The sequence below is a fragment of the Bactrocera tryoni genome, chromosome 5, assembly GCF_016617805.1.
Source record: "Bactrocera tryoni isolate S06 chromosome 5, CSIRO_BtryS06_freeze2, whole genome shotgun sequence".
NCBI lineage: Eukaryota > Metazoa > Arthropoda > Insecta > Diptera > Tephritidae > Bactrocera > Bactrocera tryoni.
This window is the reverse complement of record NC_052503.1, coordinates 7,311,493-7,327,720: the sequence shown is the minus strand read 5'-3', so window position 1 is coordinate 7,327,720 and position 16,228 is coordinate 7,311,493. Positions and strand designations below refer to the sequence as shown.

The 16,228-nt window shown below is 34.9% G+C and overlaps 1 protein-coding gene across 1 annotated transcript; it reads left to right on the top strand.

Annotated features, from left to right (window-relative positions):
- Positions 1 to 6,549: 6,549 nt before the first annotated feature.
- LOC120777904 (myrosinase 1-like) lies at positions 6,550 to 15,314 on the top strand. Its single transcript, XM_040109485.1, has 6 exons — positions 6,550 to 7,016; positions 11,410 to 11,608; positions 12,857 to 13,741; positions 14,420 to 14,567; positions 14,679 to 14,769; positions 14,872 to 15,314. Exons 1-6 carry the CDS (start codon positions 6,949 to 6,951, stop codon positions 15,158 to 15,160), a joined length of 1,680 nt encoding a protein of 559 aa, XP_039965419.1. The 5' UTR covers positions 6,550 to 6,948; the 3' UTR covers positions 15,161 to 15,314.
- The last annotated feature ends 914 nt before the right edge of the window (positions 15,315 to 16,228 follow it).

Genomic DNA, 16,228 nt, shown 5'->3' with positions numbered 1-16,228 from the left:
GTCCACCATTCAATATCAGCTCAACGTAAAAGTGTGTGACTTTTCCTACAAATTGGGTTCCCGATCATATTTGACAAAGGAAATGTGAAAGAAAATCGTTCGGCTAACTGTTCCTTCCTTGTGTTTTTGACGTCCTTTTTTTGCTGCACTGAAGCAGGGGCGTAACTTGGCTGCAAGAAGATAATGCTCTGAGTCAATGTTAGGACCTCGGCGTGTACGCACGTCTAAAACACTGGAGACGTGTCTTCCGTCTATCACAACGTGATCGATCTGGTTGGTGGCTCTTGTTTTGGTGAATTTTTCTATGCTTGAATCTTGTACTACAGATATCCATATTTCGGGCCCCGGCGAAGTCGATAAGCCTCAACCCCATTTGGGGATGTTTCCTCGTTGAGGCTGAATTTACCGACTGTTGTGCCAAAGATACCTGTCCTGCCCACAATGCTGTTAAAGTCGCCAAGTATGATTTTGACATCGTGGCGTGAGCAGCTCTCAAACGCTCATAGAAGGCATCTTTAGTCACATCGTCCTTGTCTCCTCTTCCGTAAATCAGCAGTATTTATTTAGTTATTTAAGTCTATGAACATTAATTCTTACAGACTATTAGAAAATTAAGATTTAAATTAGAATTCTAAAATAATTGAATTACAATTATACATAAGTTAACTTAAACTAAAAAACAGAATTAAGGGTGTTAATGAAGGAATCCCTAGAGTGAGAAAAATCAAGAAGAACTTTCTCTGAAATCGAGTCAAGCTCACGCATAGCACGCTTGATCCGCAAATTTAGTGTTTTCCTTTTTATATTGTGGCTAGATGTTCAACCACCGGGGTGAATGTCAGTACTTGATGACGAGTCTCTCTCCCACCATGAATTTCACACCGAATTTGCGCTTCTTTATATGGCCACTATAGTAAATACCAGTCCTTGGACGGCGGTGATGTCAGCCTTTACTTTTACGAGGGCATGAACCAGCTTCCCATTTAACACGTTGGCTGCCAGTGTATCACCGCTGATCACGACAAAAAACTACATGCAGGTGTCAATGTATTACCGGTGATACACGCCTAGGCCAAAACGCAATATGTATTTTTTGTTGGCACCTGGGAGTAGATTTTTTTCGTGATCATCGGCAGTTAACATGTTAAGGGACCGGATATTGCAGTTGCATGCCCTTAAATCATAATCCTTAACACGTTTGCAGGGGGACAGGATCAAAAGGAGGTCTCTCATCCGAGACTGTTTGGATCCTTTCATTGGGGGTGTTTTTTACTTGACAGGTCCCAAACCCAGCGCACAACATCTGGGAGAGATGATTCATTTTCATCACTTGCGTAAGCTTCTACACATGGCTCCATCTTATCTTACTAGGTTTAAAAATAGAAGGTCGAGGTAGAAGTGGTTTACGCTATTCGCTGCGTTGTCATTGAAAAAACTGAATTTATTATTAAAGGCTGCAGTTACTAACGAATTATTTAGAAAGTGGTTTTCCGAGCTGCTTAATTTCCTGAAAATTACTAAGGATGAGGACATTTGCGAAGATTCATCACGGATGTTGAATAGCAAAGAGACTCTTCATTGTGTCCAAAATGGGAAAAATATCCTTTTATAAAAATCAAATTATCACTTATTATAAAAGCTTGACGTCTTTAAAATAGTTCGAATATGTGTGTATGCATGCAGGTATGTATGTATGCACATTAAATTCTTTCTTCTTAAATTCTTGATAGCTTAAGGCCTTTGACCTCGCCTTTTAATTAACCAATGTATGCTTCCCATAAAACTACGCAAACAGTATTTGATTTGCTTTCTTTGTTTCCCAAATGTAAATTATTTTATTTTTCACCCTAGGGCTCGCGTCTGGTTGACAGTTGAACCTTCCTGAGCGAGAGGCAAGTTCCTGAGTACCGTTTACAAGTTAACGCAGGGGTATCTCAGCATCGTATCAAATTGGGTAGTCGTAAATTGTCAATCCAAATAAATCCGAAATGGTCTTATTTACTAGAATATACATACAAGATCCCGGTGGCCCCGCTGCCGCAAATGGGAGACATCTGTCTGCAAGCGGCGGATACAGAGAAATATCTGTTGCTTATCCTGGATAGGAAGCTTTCATGGAAGCCGAATATCGAAGAGAGAGCAAAAAAGGCATCGATTGCCTTGTACTGCTGTAGAGGAGCCATTGCAAATAGGGTGTCTCACCGAAAGTGGTCCTCTGGCTCTACGATACTATAGCCAAGTCCATTATGTTCTATGGAGTCTTTATGTGGTCGAAAGCCCTAGAAAAGACCACACTTGGTTGCGAAAGTTGCTATCAGACTCAGAGAATCTGGGTTCCTAAAAAAACACGTGTCTGAACACTCAGTGGAATCGCAGGAAATTGTGAAGCTGATGAGCTATCAAGAAAAGACATCCTAACCGCTAATGGTTGAATAGGAGCGGGTCGGTGGTCCCGTATCTTCTTGTGTTCTACTATTAGATAGCTGGGCTTCGCGGAAGCTTGGCCATCGATAGGCAACCATCGGTACATGCGCTGTCGTAAAAGCCTTTCGGCCCAAGATCGATCGCAAGAGATTTAGTCATCTGTTTGCCCTTAGTAAGGATAGCCTTTCCCTAGTTGCGTCCACGCAGTAAGGTTGGGAATCCTACCAAACGTCATCTGCAGAAGCTGTATGGAAGAAACTGAGGCGGATACAACGCAACACTTCCTTCTTGACAAAAAATTTTTCTTACAGCCAAATAGGTAGCTCTTTTCGGCAGTCCTTCTGGAGGTTTTTTAAAATCAACCACGGATTATTAAAGTACATTATGGGCAGTTTTCTCAATGTTTGGTTAGCGCCATCTGTCAGTTAAGTTCTGTTTAAAAAAAAAAACAAGTTCTTTGCCGAAAGAAGGAGTATGTGTTAAGGGAACCAGAACTTAGCTGACATATGGGTGATAATCAAACATTGAGAAAACAATTAATTTTTAGTAATTTTATTCATTTTGTTCATCTCGAAATACAAAATTGCACTGGAAAAGTATAAGTTGGGTGAACAAATTTTTTTTGGTGATAAAGCAATTATACCTAACTTTGCCGCATTTGCAAAAAACCAGATCAATAATTTAATAATTTCATTGCAGCAATCTTTCGCTCGTGCCAATTAGAATAATTTTATTTGTTTTTCCATAAATTTTTGTGGATTAATTCACCGAATATTATTTTTGACACAATTTACAGGAAAAGCACAGCCTTTGTCTGTTCAATATGAAGCAGTATGAATATGAATTTCACAAATTACTAATAAACCTTGTTCGGTTCATGCACAACTAACTGCTTTGCTAAAAATCATCACATGATCAAATGTACAGTTTACGATTCTATAAGGGACATACAGATACACATTCACTTTTATGTATGTATGTATGTATGTATAAATTAAATAAAATGGCTCTGCAAAAAACAATTTACAAAGAAACGTGCTTTTATGGCTTCCAAATGGATGGTGGATTAAGGGCAAATAGTTTCTGGGATTTCGCGATCGGTTGTGGAAAGAACGCAATACAGAAAACAGAAGAAATCAATGTGATTAAGCATTTAATCACGCGGGAAGGAGCTGCTATTCGAAGTTGTATCTATTTGTGGTTATAAAAAAAGTACAAAAATACCTGAACAGCAGTTAAACATATACTGAGGGGATGAACTGAATTTTCCAAAGGGTTTTATTTTGTATTCAAGAACTGTTTAACTTGCGTCACGGGGGACTCCCGATGTTTGCAGGTTTACCGCAAACCCTTATTAATAACATTGACAACTCTATAGCACAGCACAAGCACAAATGTATGAACATATATGTACATATATAAGTATGTATATGTATGTGTACATATTTTTGCAACTGAAAAACTTAACTGGGCCTTTCTGCAAATGCTCGCATTACTAATACATTTTAACTGTTAGCTGCTAATCTAACCTAACTACGCCTTTGCTTTGACCGTCAAGGCGGACATCGAAATATTTTCAAATTAAAACCGTGTTTATTCACATCGGTTTACTTGCAAAATTAACACTCAAACCAATTGCAGCAATTAGTGCGACAGACGTGTTTGAATTATTTCCGCAAATTATATAAATCCAGCCAATTTAAGCTTCTTCTATTTAAAAACTAAAATAGCTTTTCTCAAAACAACGAACATAAATACAAACAAATCTTCCAAAGAATACTCATTCTCGGCTTACATACATACATACATACGTACATGTGAATATATGTATGTATGCATAATTGATATATAATTTTTTGGGAGCCCCTACCTCTCTTCCCTCGCATTATTTTTGTGCATTGGGACAAATCATTTGGATGCTAATTTATTTGCCGAAAACCAGTCGAGAAAGGTGTCAAAACCCCCTAATGACTTATGACGTTATACATTCTTAATTTATGCGCAATCAAAGCAAAAGCAGATGCATGTACATATGTGTGTGTGTATAAGAGGGCGTGTTTTGCTCACTGACTGCGCCGAAATAGCCGCCGCAACACGTGAGCCGTTCTTCCCCCCTTGCTATTCAGCCCCGTTCACCGAATTTTGCCCCTCATTTTCCAGTCTACAAGTCATTGGCTCAATTTGCAATAAGACTTGTTTACGGTAGCAAAAGTTGCACCGAATCGAATGAATACAATGTAATAAAATATGTAAAATCATATACATAATAAAAAACACATAACAATTTAATATGTTATTGTTAATGGAATAATAAAAAGGTGACCGTGTAAATTCTGAATGATCTATGGGATCTATTCTAAGTACACACATACATATTCATATGCATTATAGTTTAGTAAAAGGAAAGTAAATTGTTATTATGCATCCGTTGAGTAATTCGTTAGGTAACTGGCAGTAACAGGGACAGGGACAGGGACCTAGTTGAGACGTTTACCAGCCGGGTTAACGGCAGCACCTGTCACACTTTTCATTAGCAATAGCCGAAGTTGTTCCGAGTGTGGGCAAATACATATGTACATACATATGTATGTATATATACAATATGTTGTATAAGAAAATGGACGTTAACGGTAGTTATGTGAGCGTTAAGTTTAACTTTCCACTACCGATGTTGAATTGGATGATATAGCTTTATAAGGCTTGCTAATTAGAGCAGGGTCATTATTTAAAATTAAAATTATTAGTGGGAAAGTGGGCGAAACTCAATTAAATAATTATTTAAATTTAACTACATTATAGTAATCGACTAGAGATGTCTTTTATGCTCTATTATTTTGAAATTTTTTGTATGACATTCTTATACAGGGTCACGGAAGGCATTCTCCGGATTCCCTTTCATTGGCCTTTTCAGGCAAGGAAGCAAAAAAAGTCCGGGGGCCACATTTGTACTGTAGGGCGGCTGCGAAAGCGTTGGGTTGCCGGCCTTGATTAGGTAGCTTTTCACAAGAAAGGCGGTGTGAGCCGGGGCGTCGTCGTGGTGCAACTTCCAATCGGCGGCGATGTCTTGTCGGACTCGATTGACCATTCGTTTGAGTCTCTTGAGGACTTCCCCGTAAAACTTGGCGTTGAGCATCGCTTTCATTTTGGATTTGCTCATTCTTCCCTTTTTTGGGCGAGAAAACGCCGGCGTGTGCCACTTAGAAGATTGCCTCTTTGTATCGGTATCATTCTCAAAGATCCGTGACTCGTTACCTGTCATTACGTTATTCAAACGTCTCTGTCGCAGATTTACCACGTTTCACACAGAATTTAATCGCGTACCTCTGCTCTAACGAATAATGCATTTTCGGCTTGCATCTTTAACAGAAACACGCCGCGTGAAAATGTTTGTCCTGACTCTCCAAGCGGTCGGAGACAACTGACCAGCCGCTCGTTCGTTAGCAAGGAACGCCCTCTACCGAATCCAGTCAGTGCGCGCACGCTCCGAAATACAATCGCTGCAGAAGAAAATCAGTCCTTTTACTTTCCAGACAAACCCTGTAGTTAGTAAGACATACTTTGATATTTATTGGTACGGAAGCTTTTCTTATGTATTTCGAGTTTATCCTTATTTATACCTTTATATTTTGAAAGTTTTGGACATAATTGTTGCTGAAGCAAGGCGAAGTTTTACTTAACGTATTCCCCCTAAATATAATCCAATCTCTGCGATTATTGATTACATATCCCGAATGGGGCGATCGACACTGACCGCTAATATTGGTAGCCCTAACCTACAGACTGACATACTTAACTGTGTTTTTGCACAAGCTTTCAATACAAGCAGTTCTGAACGCCTTTCTAAGATTTGCTGTTGCGTTACGTATTTGACGTTTCTGAATGTGCTCAGTAGCAAGCGCAGTTACTTACGAGCATTTAATACGATCGCCGTTCGACAGGTTTTTTTTTCATCGTTGCGAAGCGGTGACAGCGGCAGCGGCAGCGTCGGTGGCGGCTACTGTGATTGTTGCTGGCGTTGTGTGTTCAATTGACTCTGCTGCCGCCGTCAACTCTGCTGCGATCGTTATTTGCGCTGCTGGCAGTTAGTTTAAAATGAGTGGTCCGTACACGTTATTGTCATTTGGCCGCCTACAGTCTGGCTTGAAGAAACGTCAAAATTATTAATTCGCATATCGACTAGGTTAAATTCGTATGTACGGTTTGAAAGTGTCGAACTTGCCATAAAGCATATTGTACGAAAAAGAGACTTTGCGGCCAAATTTTGCAGCGAAAAGTTCGTGTTTTTTTAAGCAAACAAAATATGGTGTTTTAATTTCGTGCAAATAATTATCTACAAGTAGCATTTAGCGAAGAACAATAAGATAAAATATTTTATGAGACATTAAGACGTTTGTCAAGCCAAAAAATAGCTACTATAATTCCATATTGTATAAAAAGTAAATAACGGTTCGTGAGAAAAGCTAAATATAGCGTAATAAGAATTAAGAGAATTAAGTGAATTGTCACAGTGTACCTGATAGCAACATGGAGAAATTGAAACTGCATTTGATAACATTTTTGTGCTGCTTCGCGCTGAGTGTCTGCTTGCCAACGTAAGTATCCTTGACTGAAAAGGGATCCTTTTTATAAAATGTCTGTACGAAAGGCACGGTTGCTTTTATAAAAATTAGTTAATAAAAAAAATTTTTGCGCTACAAACATACATTTTGCTGTAATTAAGGTGAGCAGCATTTCGAAAAATGAACTTTGAAATTATACCAGCTGTAGAATATGCAAATATTATGTCAAGTGAATTGCCTGTAATTAGAAATGATAATTATTTGCATTTCGTTGTAAAAAAAATTAAAAAAATGCAAATGGAGTACACAACATGAGCGATAAAAATCGAAATATATAACACAACTGAAGCAATTTTCGTAAATTTTACTTGATTTTTGTTTCAAATAAAATCAAAAATATGTGATTATTTTGGAAAAGCATACAGCTTTGGATATATAATATTATAATTAATAAATGTATAATTAATACACACCGAAATTTGTGAATGTATTGAGAAATATTTAAAGGATCGTCTGAGTGTGACCCTCCGAAAAATCACAAATTTCCGCGATTTTTTTTAAATGTGAAAATTAACTAATCGGTCCGGTTTTTTGTTTTATAAATAAATAAATTCATGACAAATACAAAATAATTTTTTTATGTTTATTTATTGGGTGTATAATAGTTAATAAATTGTTGAAATGACACGTAAAAAAAGGTCCCGTACGATGTCCACGATTGCGGCTGCAATTTTGATCTAAAACAAAAATTTCAGAAAGATTATTAATCTGTAGGAAAGTGGGTATCGCGCTATGGAAGCCTTTATTTTTTTTTAATTTAACAAAATGGCGGCGGTTTGAACAAAAATTATCGAATTTGGCGCTTTTTTTCGACAGTTTTTCGTAGAAAAAAAATAGCAAGATTTCAAAAAACAAAAAAGAAGGCTTCCGTAGCGCGATAATGAATGACCTTAAGTATGTTTTCTCCGAATTGGAACTAGATATCTTCAAAACTCTTCCTTTAAGAGTGGAAACTGTTTTTAAAAACCGCTGAGAAAAACGCGTTTAAAGATTGGAGTCGTTGCGTTCCTCACTCTTTGCCCTTTCTACAAGAAACGCTGTAGTTACGGTCGCTACAAAATTTGAATTTTGATTTAAAAATTTGAGAGAATGTTTATTACAGTGTATACTATGTATAATGCAACAAAAAAAAGATATTTCGAAAATTTCACACTGAGACGATCCCTTAAGTCAAAAATTATTGATGACTTAGTATTTTTCAATATTCAAGTTCATTTTAACGCTATTTTTAAGAAAAATATAATATAAGACTAATATTACTTTTGTGTTTGTTTAATTGAGCGAATTGATTTTCAAATGATTAATAAAGTTTGAAGTAGTTTCAAATCCTAACGAATGAGATGAATTAACTTTAGAACACTTTTCTCAGCAAGACATTGATCGTGTACAGTTTCGTGTTTACTTAATTACGAAGTCAAACCGAAACAATCCATTGTTCTTAGCAGAATGCATTTTCCGTGCTTATGATATTGAGATTTCCCGTGAAGCAACTCCAAAGTGAATTTATTATAAAATAAATCACTTGTCTGCACATTGTACAATGTAATAATAAAATAATAAAACAACAAAAATTATACGGATATGTGTGTAGGTGTGTGCAGTGCTCAAATGGATGTTTGATAAGATTGCACTAACTTTATTTTATTATACTAAAGTTGCTTAAAGGCGTATAGGTCTTATCACTCTGAGTCTCGTATAACATTGAGAATATCTTTAAGTAAATATTACCGTTTTTATTGCCCATCATTTGGTTCATGCAGCAATTGGATTTTAAAGTATGTTAAAAAACAACAATAAATAACCGAGTGTCAATATGTATTTAACTAATCAAGATGTCTACAGACTTGCAAATTTGATAACTAAAAGTGCATTTGTTGCGTACTTGCAAAGAGTAACGAGTTTTTTTGAGGTACTTCGATTCATAATTTCATCAATCATTTAAAGATTTTCAGTGGAGATAACTTTCAACAAAAAACAAATGTTATTTCTGCGACCAATCACTTTTATTTTGGATTTTAGAAACGATTTATGAACTAGATTGTTTTTGCGCTAAATATGCACGTACGTACATACATATATTAAGTTACGTATGTATATGTAGGTACATTTGCAATTGAAATTTTCTTTCGCATTTTATATCTACGATTTATGCGACAATCTTTCTCTGCAAGAGCGAACAGCTGTTGCTTTAAGTGCTTTCATGGCACGCGCGCTTGATTTTCCTAGCATTGTCAAGGCCTGACATGCCACACAGCGAGACACACGACTAATTCTAATTCCGTGTACTTTTTGTCAGTGGCGGTGTGGTTTACAGCTCCACTGCTTATTCTCACTAATAAGAGTGATTACTTAATGGATTTCAAGGCCGTCGGCTTTATTTGAATTTAGATCGCTATATCTATGACAGTGAATGGTTTGAAATAATGAATTGCTTTGGTTCAATTTAAGTTAATGAGTAAATATGTTTGTCAATAACTTAAGCGTTGGTTATGTCTACATTCACTGCTGAATAGAGATTAAAATTCCGTATTGTACATATGTATGTATATATCATGTGTGTATATTAACATTGTGATATTCAGACAATTAAAATAAGTATACTTTGTAGATTTAGAGGAATTAAGTTAATTTTAAATTTTGTTTATTATGAGCTTTTATTAATAATTATATTCAATTGCAAGACCACAATTGATAAAAAAAAACCAAACAAAAAGCTTTATTAAGGCAAAAACCCTGATTATCAGTGGTTCAATCAAGCTCTTGTATATCATATGTACATATGTACATAACATATTATACTGTCTGATTGTATGTATGTTGTCAATAATATAGTTAAGCTAATTGTTTAATAACAATTAAACTGGCTAATTCCGACACTTGGCGCTCCAACCTGTCAAATAAAATCAGTTAAACCCGCGCACCTAAATACACGTAGCACCTGTGCCATGCCTCTATATGTATGAGTGTTAGAACTTGTTGCACTAGCTTAAAAAATGTAAACAAAGAAATCAAGGTAATTTCGGCCGAAACCCGCTTGACTCTGTAAATCTATTGCGTTGACTTATCCAAATAAATACGCAAATGACCGACGAAATCGAATAAAAGTGATTTTTACGTCTTTGCCGCCGGTGATATACTCACATAAACGTGCGCACATTTGCATGTGTGTGCGTCGGCAATTAAAATGTGCACGGCAATGTCAAGCATTCAGGTTATTACTCTGTGCGCACGTTACATTTTCGGCGCTAACTGGAAAATTAAAAAAAAATAAACAAAAAGAACAGAAATAAACTGAAATTACTCACTTCTCAAGCGGACAATCGCACCAACACAGGTGGATTTCTGTGTTTCCGAAAAGGTCAAAATATTCGCAAATTCGTGTTCACTTTAGTGGGTTAATGGTAACACCTGTTGCGGCGACTTCGGAGCAGAGGATTTTTTTAAATTCAATAATTTTTTAAAATACTTAGATATGCACATATTTTCAACTAGTCTATAGAGAGAAGGCACGGTGCTTGAAATTCTGTTAAAAAAAGGAAACAATAATAAATACACATTATTATTCATATTATTATATAATATATACAAATAATATATAATGCTATATTAAATTAACTTGTCAGCAATAAGATTTGGAGTTATGTATATGTTCCAATTGACTCATTAACGTCATTTTCTGATTATATATGTACAATCACTGTTCTGAGAAATTTTTGTTTGTGCTTTATGATTCAAATGAAAGCAGTTTCTCTGTTGCCGTCAAATAGTTTTCTCATAGTTATTATTATATTTTATTGTTGTTGTATTATACTGTTTTAATTATAGCTACTGTGTATATGAATATTTTGCCATTTCTTCATTCGCAAATTAATAATTGTTAATTAAAAAGGTTGCTATATCTCAAACTTGAAGGTACGTCATCTCATTAAATAACACAATTCGAAATTTTATCTGATTATTTCACTGTACAATATATACATAAATCAAGCACTCGTGACGATATCGGAGTAAAACTTTATATTTACAAATAGTGTCTTCAAATTACACCATCTCTCCTCAAAAATGATCGAAATCGGAACTTCAGTGCTTATGCTTGACTTTTTAACGAAAATATCGGCCAATCAATCGGAAAACTGATCTAAAACCAGATTAAGTGAACATGTTTTCGATTGTAAAAATTGTGGTTATCGTTTTTTGCCATAGCTAAGATAAATTTACCGGTTTCTGTTAGTTAGATTAATGAATACTAAAATATTGACTATAAGATAAGTTAACAAGAACACCAAATATTATTGTAATCCAGCCTTACTTGTTTGTTATTTAGGTTTTTTTATTACAATTTTAATTTAAATTTTTTCATTTACAGACGCCCACCAGTGGAACCAAAAGGCCGACAATTTCCTCACGACTTCATTTGGGGCATCGGTACGTCAGCATATCAAATTGAGGGTGGTTGGAATGCATCTGGCAAAGGAGAATCAATTTGGGATCATCTAACACACACTTACCCGGAAAAAATTACTGATCAGTCAAATGGGGATGTTTCATCGGACAGTTATCATCAGGTAAAAAATATGCATACAATTAGGCATACTTATACCATATAACCTGATTATACATATGTACATATACATACATTCCTCACAGTACAATTATTTTGAAATAGAAAAGGGGGAACTTTGCTCTGTTTTTATAAATATTATTTCTCCCCAAAATTCTAGGAATATTATCGTACTTTTTTATGATATAGTCGATTACGAGTTATAATTTGAACTGGAAACTGGTATGCAAATGTTTGCTAAGTTTCTGCGGTTGTAACGTAGAGCTTTCACGCCTAGAAGTGATTGCATAGAAATTACGATAAAAATTATTGACCAATTAACGAAGCAGTCTGGCGTGTGATGACATCCAATGCTTATTTTTATATGTATTTTCCAATTTCTATAAGACTACTTACATATTCAAATCAAAGTGCTATAAACCTGAGCGTTTGTGTGTAAAATAGGGTGGTCGGTTTCTGAATCTAACTAAATATAAATTAGCACAGAACATCAATCACTTAAAGTAAAGAAAGTAAGCGAGCATACTAAATCACAGAAAAACGAAAAATGCATAACTTCTGGGCCAATTAATTCAATTAATTTCGTAATTGACTTTTTTGATTTACATTTACGAAAATTTGGAACGGTTGGAATTTGCTAGAGAACAAGTTAGTTCACCCTAGTATAAAATACAAGTAGAGATTTACATTCACCAAATGCATAAATTAACTCGAAAGCGGTAACTAATGTGCATTAATGAAATGAAAGACTTAAAATTATATTCCAATGGTTCTAACAGGTGGCAATTTGTAAGCACAATTTTACTGCAAAGAATAATTTTATATGCACATGTTGACAAGATCGATTAATGCGGATTAATTGACTTAATATGTGGATAGGCGTCACGAATTGACATGACTTAAGTAGATGGAGGTGTCGGAATTGAAAATAACAAGTCCCTCCCCGAAATATCAATGATTTCTATAAGACTTTAGAACCGAAGGGACCATTTCAAACTGTGTGCCTACAAACAACTATGCCTTCGAAATTAATTCAGAAAATAATAAAACAACTTTACTGCAAACAATGAAGACACCTGAAAATGTTGCAAATTAATGAGCTATTGATAAAACACTAGCCACTTGTTGAAACAAGGTCTTCTTTGTTATCTTTTCATTGCAGAGCAAAATGAATGTTTTCCTCTGTCACTACAATTCAAACTCTTTATCTTAATATTTTTTATATATCTTTTTTCTATTTTCCTCCGCACAGTGGCGTCGCGATGTCCAAATGGTGCGTGACCTAAATGTACACGTGTACCGATTTTCGATCTCATGGCCCCGCATAATGCCGGGCGGCTATATGAATAATGTCAGCAGTGAAGGTATTCGCTACTACAGTGATCTGATTAACGAGCTTCTGCACTATAATATTACACCAATGGTCACAATCTATCACTGGGATCTACCACAACGTTTACAAGAATTGGGTGGCTGGACCAATCCCGAAATTATACCAGTATTTAAAGATTATGCGCGTCTATTGTTCGAGATGTATGGCGATCGTGTAAAGATCTGGACAACGATCAATGAACCTTGGCATATATGTGAATATGGTTATGGTGTTGATTATATGGCGCCCTCCATTAATTATCCTGGAATTCCGAACTATTTGTGCGGACACAATTTACTAAAGACACATGCTGAAGTGGTGCATATGTATCGTGACCAATATCAGGAACTACAGAAGGGTAAAATCGGCATGACTATGGACACATCGTATATGCAACCGAAAACGGATTCGGACGATGATCGCGAAGCATCTGAGCGTGCTTTGCAATTCTATATAGGCTGGTTTGCACATCCGATATTCTCAAAAAGTGGCAACTATCCGCAAATCATGATTGATCGTATACGCAATTTGAGCAAAGAACAAGGTTTCACGCGTTCACGTTTGCCGGAATTCACACAGGAAGAAATAAATCGCATACGCGGAACTGCAGATTTCTTTGGCCTTAATTCATACACCACTAAACGAGTGACGAAGAACGATCATAACAATACTGTTAATTTTCCCACCCCATCATTCAGTCACGATATGGGCGTCGTCGAGGATCAAGATCCCACCTGGGACAGTTCGGGTTCGTCGTGGTTAAAGGTAAGTGAAATTTAAATATTTCTCAATTAATTTTTTGATTTCTGAAATTGGAGTGCGTCGAAAGAGAGCTTGTTATTCATCGTAATCAAATTTTAAGTATAATAAATCAATTAGCATATTTTAGAGGCAACTATTCAATATCTTAAAAGTAGACCTTCTTGCGATATTTCGTGGATTGGAGATAGACAAATATTATACCTGTTTTTGAAAAATTTAAATAATTTAATTTGTTACACATTTTTTCATAACCGTATACATATGTATCAATAAGATAGTGCAAACAAATTTAAAAAATAATTTATTCACTATTTCGGAAAAAATGTAATTTTTTTGATTTCTATTAATTTATAATTATATGGGATTTCCATGAATTTATGCTCAATTAAGAAATATACAGATAGAGATACCTCTTTTATGCAGATGTTATTTATCTATTTTAGTATATCTAAAATTAGTCTTTATTGATAAGTTCCGCTAAACCATTTTGAGTGGAAACTCATTAAAGAAAAATGTTAGAAAAAAACAGTTTGAAAGTTGTGGAGTTCAAGTATAAAAAGCCACTTAATGAGTCTGAACGGACTTAAATATTTTTGTGATCAATCTACTATTTTCAATTTTGAAAAAGTATATGTATACAATTTTTTTGTAATTAAAACATTTTTAATTAACAAATTTTAGGTCGTTCCCAAAGGCATGTACAATTTACTTATGTGGATCATGCGAGAATATGACAATCCGCCTATAATTGTGACTGAAAATGGCGTAAGCGACAAAGGTGGCCTTGAGGATTACAAACGCGTTGATTATCTCAACGCCTATCTCTCCGGTAAGTCTGAAATATATATGTATATGCATATAGAGAAATATTTATTGATAATTACTATCTTTATTAATTAATTATCTAATTTTTAATTACTATCTTCATTAATGGTTACAGCCATTTTGGATGCAATTGAAGATGGTGCAAATGTACAGGGGTACACTTATTGGAGTTTGATGGATAGTTACGAGTGGAAAGTTGGCTATACGTAAGTATTTTATACTAACTTGATCTCATGATTTTACGAATGCTTTCGAAAATTATATTGAACTTTACCAAGTTTTTACCGATTTTTTCTTACAAATTTTAGAGAAAAATTCGGGCTCTACCACGTCGACTTCAATCATCCGAATCGCACGCGTACGCCTAAGATCGCCGCCAAGGTCTACGCGCAGATATGCAAGACGAACACGATTGACTGGAGCTATCGGCCAACATTGGATGAATACCAAATTAATGCGATGGCACAGTTAGCCGAAGTTGAGGCCGTTGGCAATTCTACATCGAGTGCGAGTACTATATACAACACATTAACCGGTCGAAGTTGGCATAGCATAACATTACTTTTGTTAATTGCAAATTACTTACTACGAATCTAAGCTTTCATCTCAGTTAATGTTGCCTTAAGGTGTGCTTTGTAAATACGAAGAAATGTATATAGTATTTAATTCTCTCGTTAGTTAATGGCTAAAGTATTATATTATTTATATTAAAAGAAGATACCTAATAAAACATTTTATACTATTAAAAATATTTTTGGTTTTCATATTAAGGACAATTAATTGAACAATTAATTATTAAATTAAGTGTGTTAGAAGCAAATTTATTTCAACCACATATCAAAAAGGATTGAAAAGTCAAAATATCTGGATATCTGGTCCTTTATGAATATGGAAAGAAATTTCATTGTTATTGACTAGTTGGGCTTGTGAGCAAAATTCAGGATCTTAGTGTTGTATTTGCTTTTAATATTTGCTCAATTTTGTCGTTGTTGAAAACTGGAACTATTTTTTTTAATTTCGCTAACATTGGGTAAATTTTAATTCCATTATAGTTACCATTTCGTCATAACAAATGATTTTCTTTTAAGTAGTGCACAAAGATACAAAAGTAAGAAAGTTTGTAAGACTAAAATTGACATTTTTTCCTAACCCTTTTACTCCAGCCTAATATGTATATTTACATGTAATATGTATGTATGATAGAAGTACTTATATACGAGTAGTATACTCACGTACTTATGTACCTAATTGATGTACGTACGATGTAATATTTTGAGAACACTTGGAGTTTTTAATTAAATCTTATACTTATTTGAGAATCTATAATAAAATAATTTAATTATATAAAAGAATACGTTGCATCATTTTTGGATGGAGGATGAATAATTTCTTCTTCAGAATTCTCATAGATTCCATAAATCCGGTGAGCAATTCTCAATGTCCACCGTAATATAATTTGTAATAGTAACATTTGAAGGGATAAAAGTGGGATTTCTCCAAAAAATGCGACCTAGAAAATAACGTACAAATTTAAAAGATTTACTAAAGGAAATTTGTATGAAATTTGACTTTTAAACGTTATTGCCTATTCAAGAGTTCCAGTTGTGGAGAATTTCGAGTTATAGAAGATCGAGTTATGGAAGTTTAATTGGAGTTGCTTTAAGT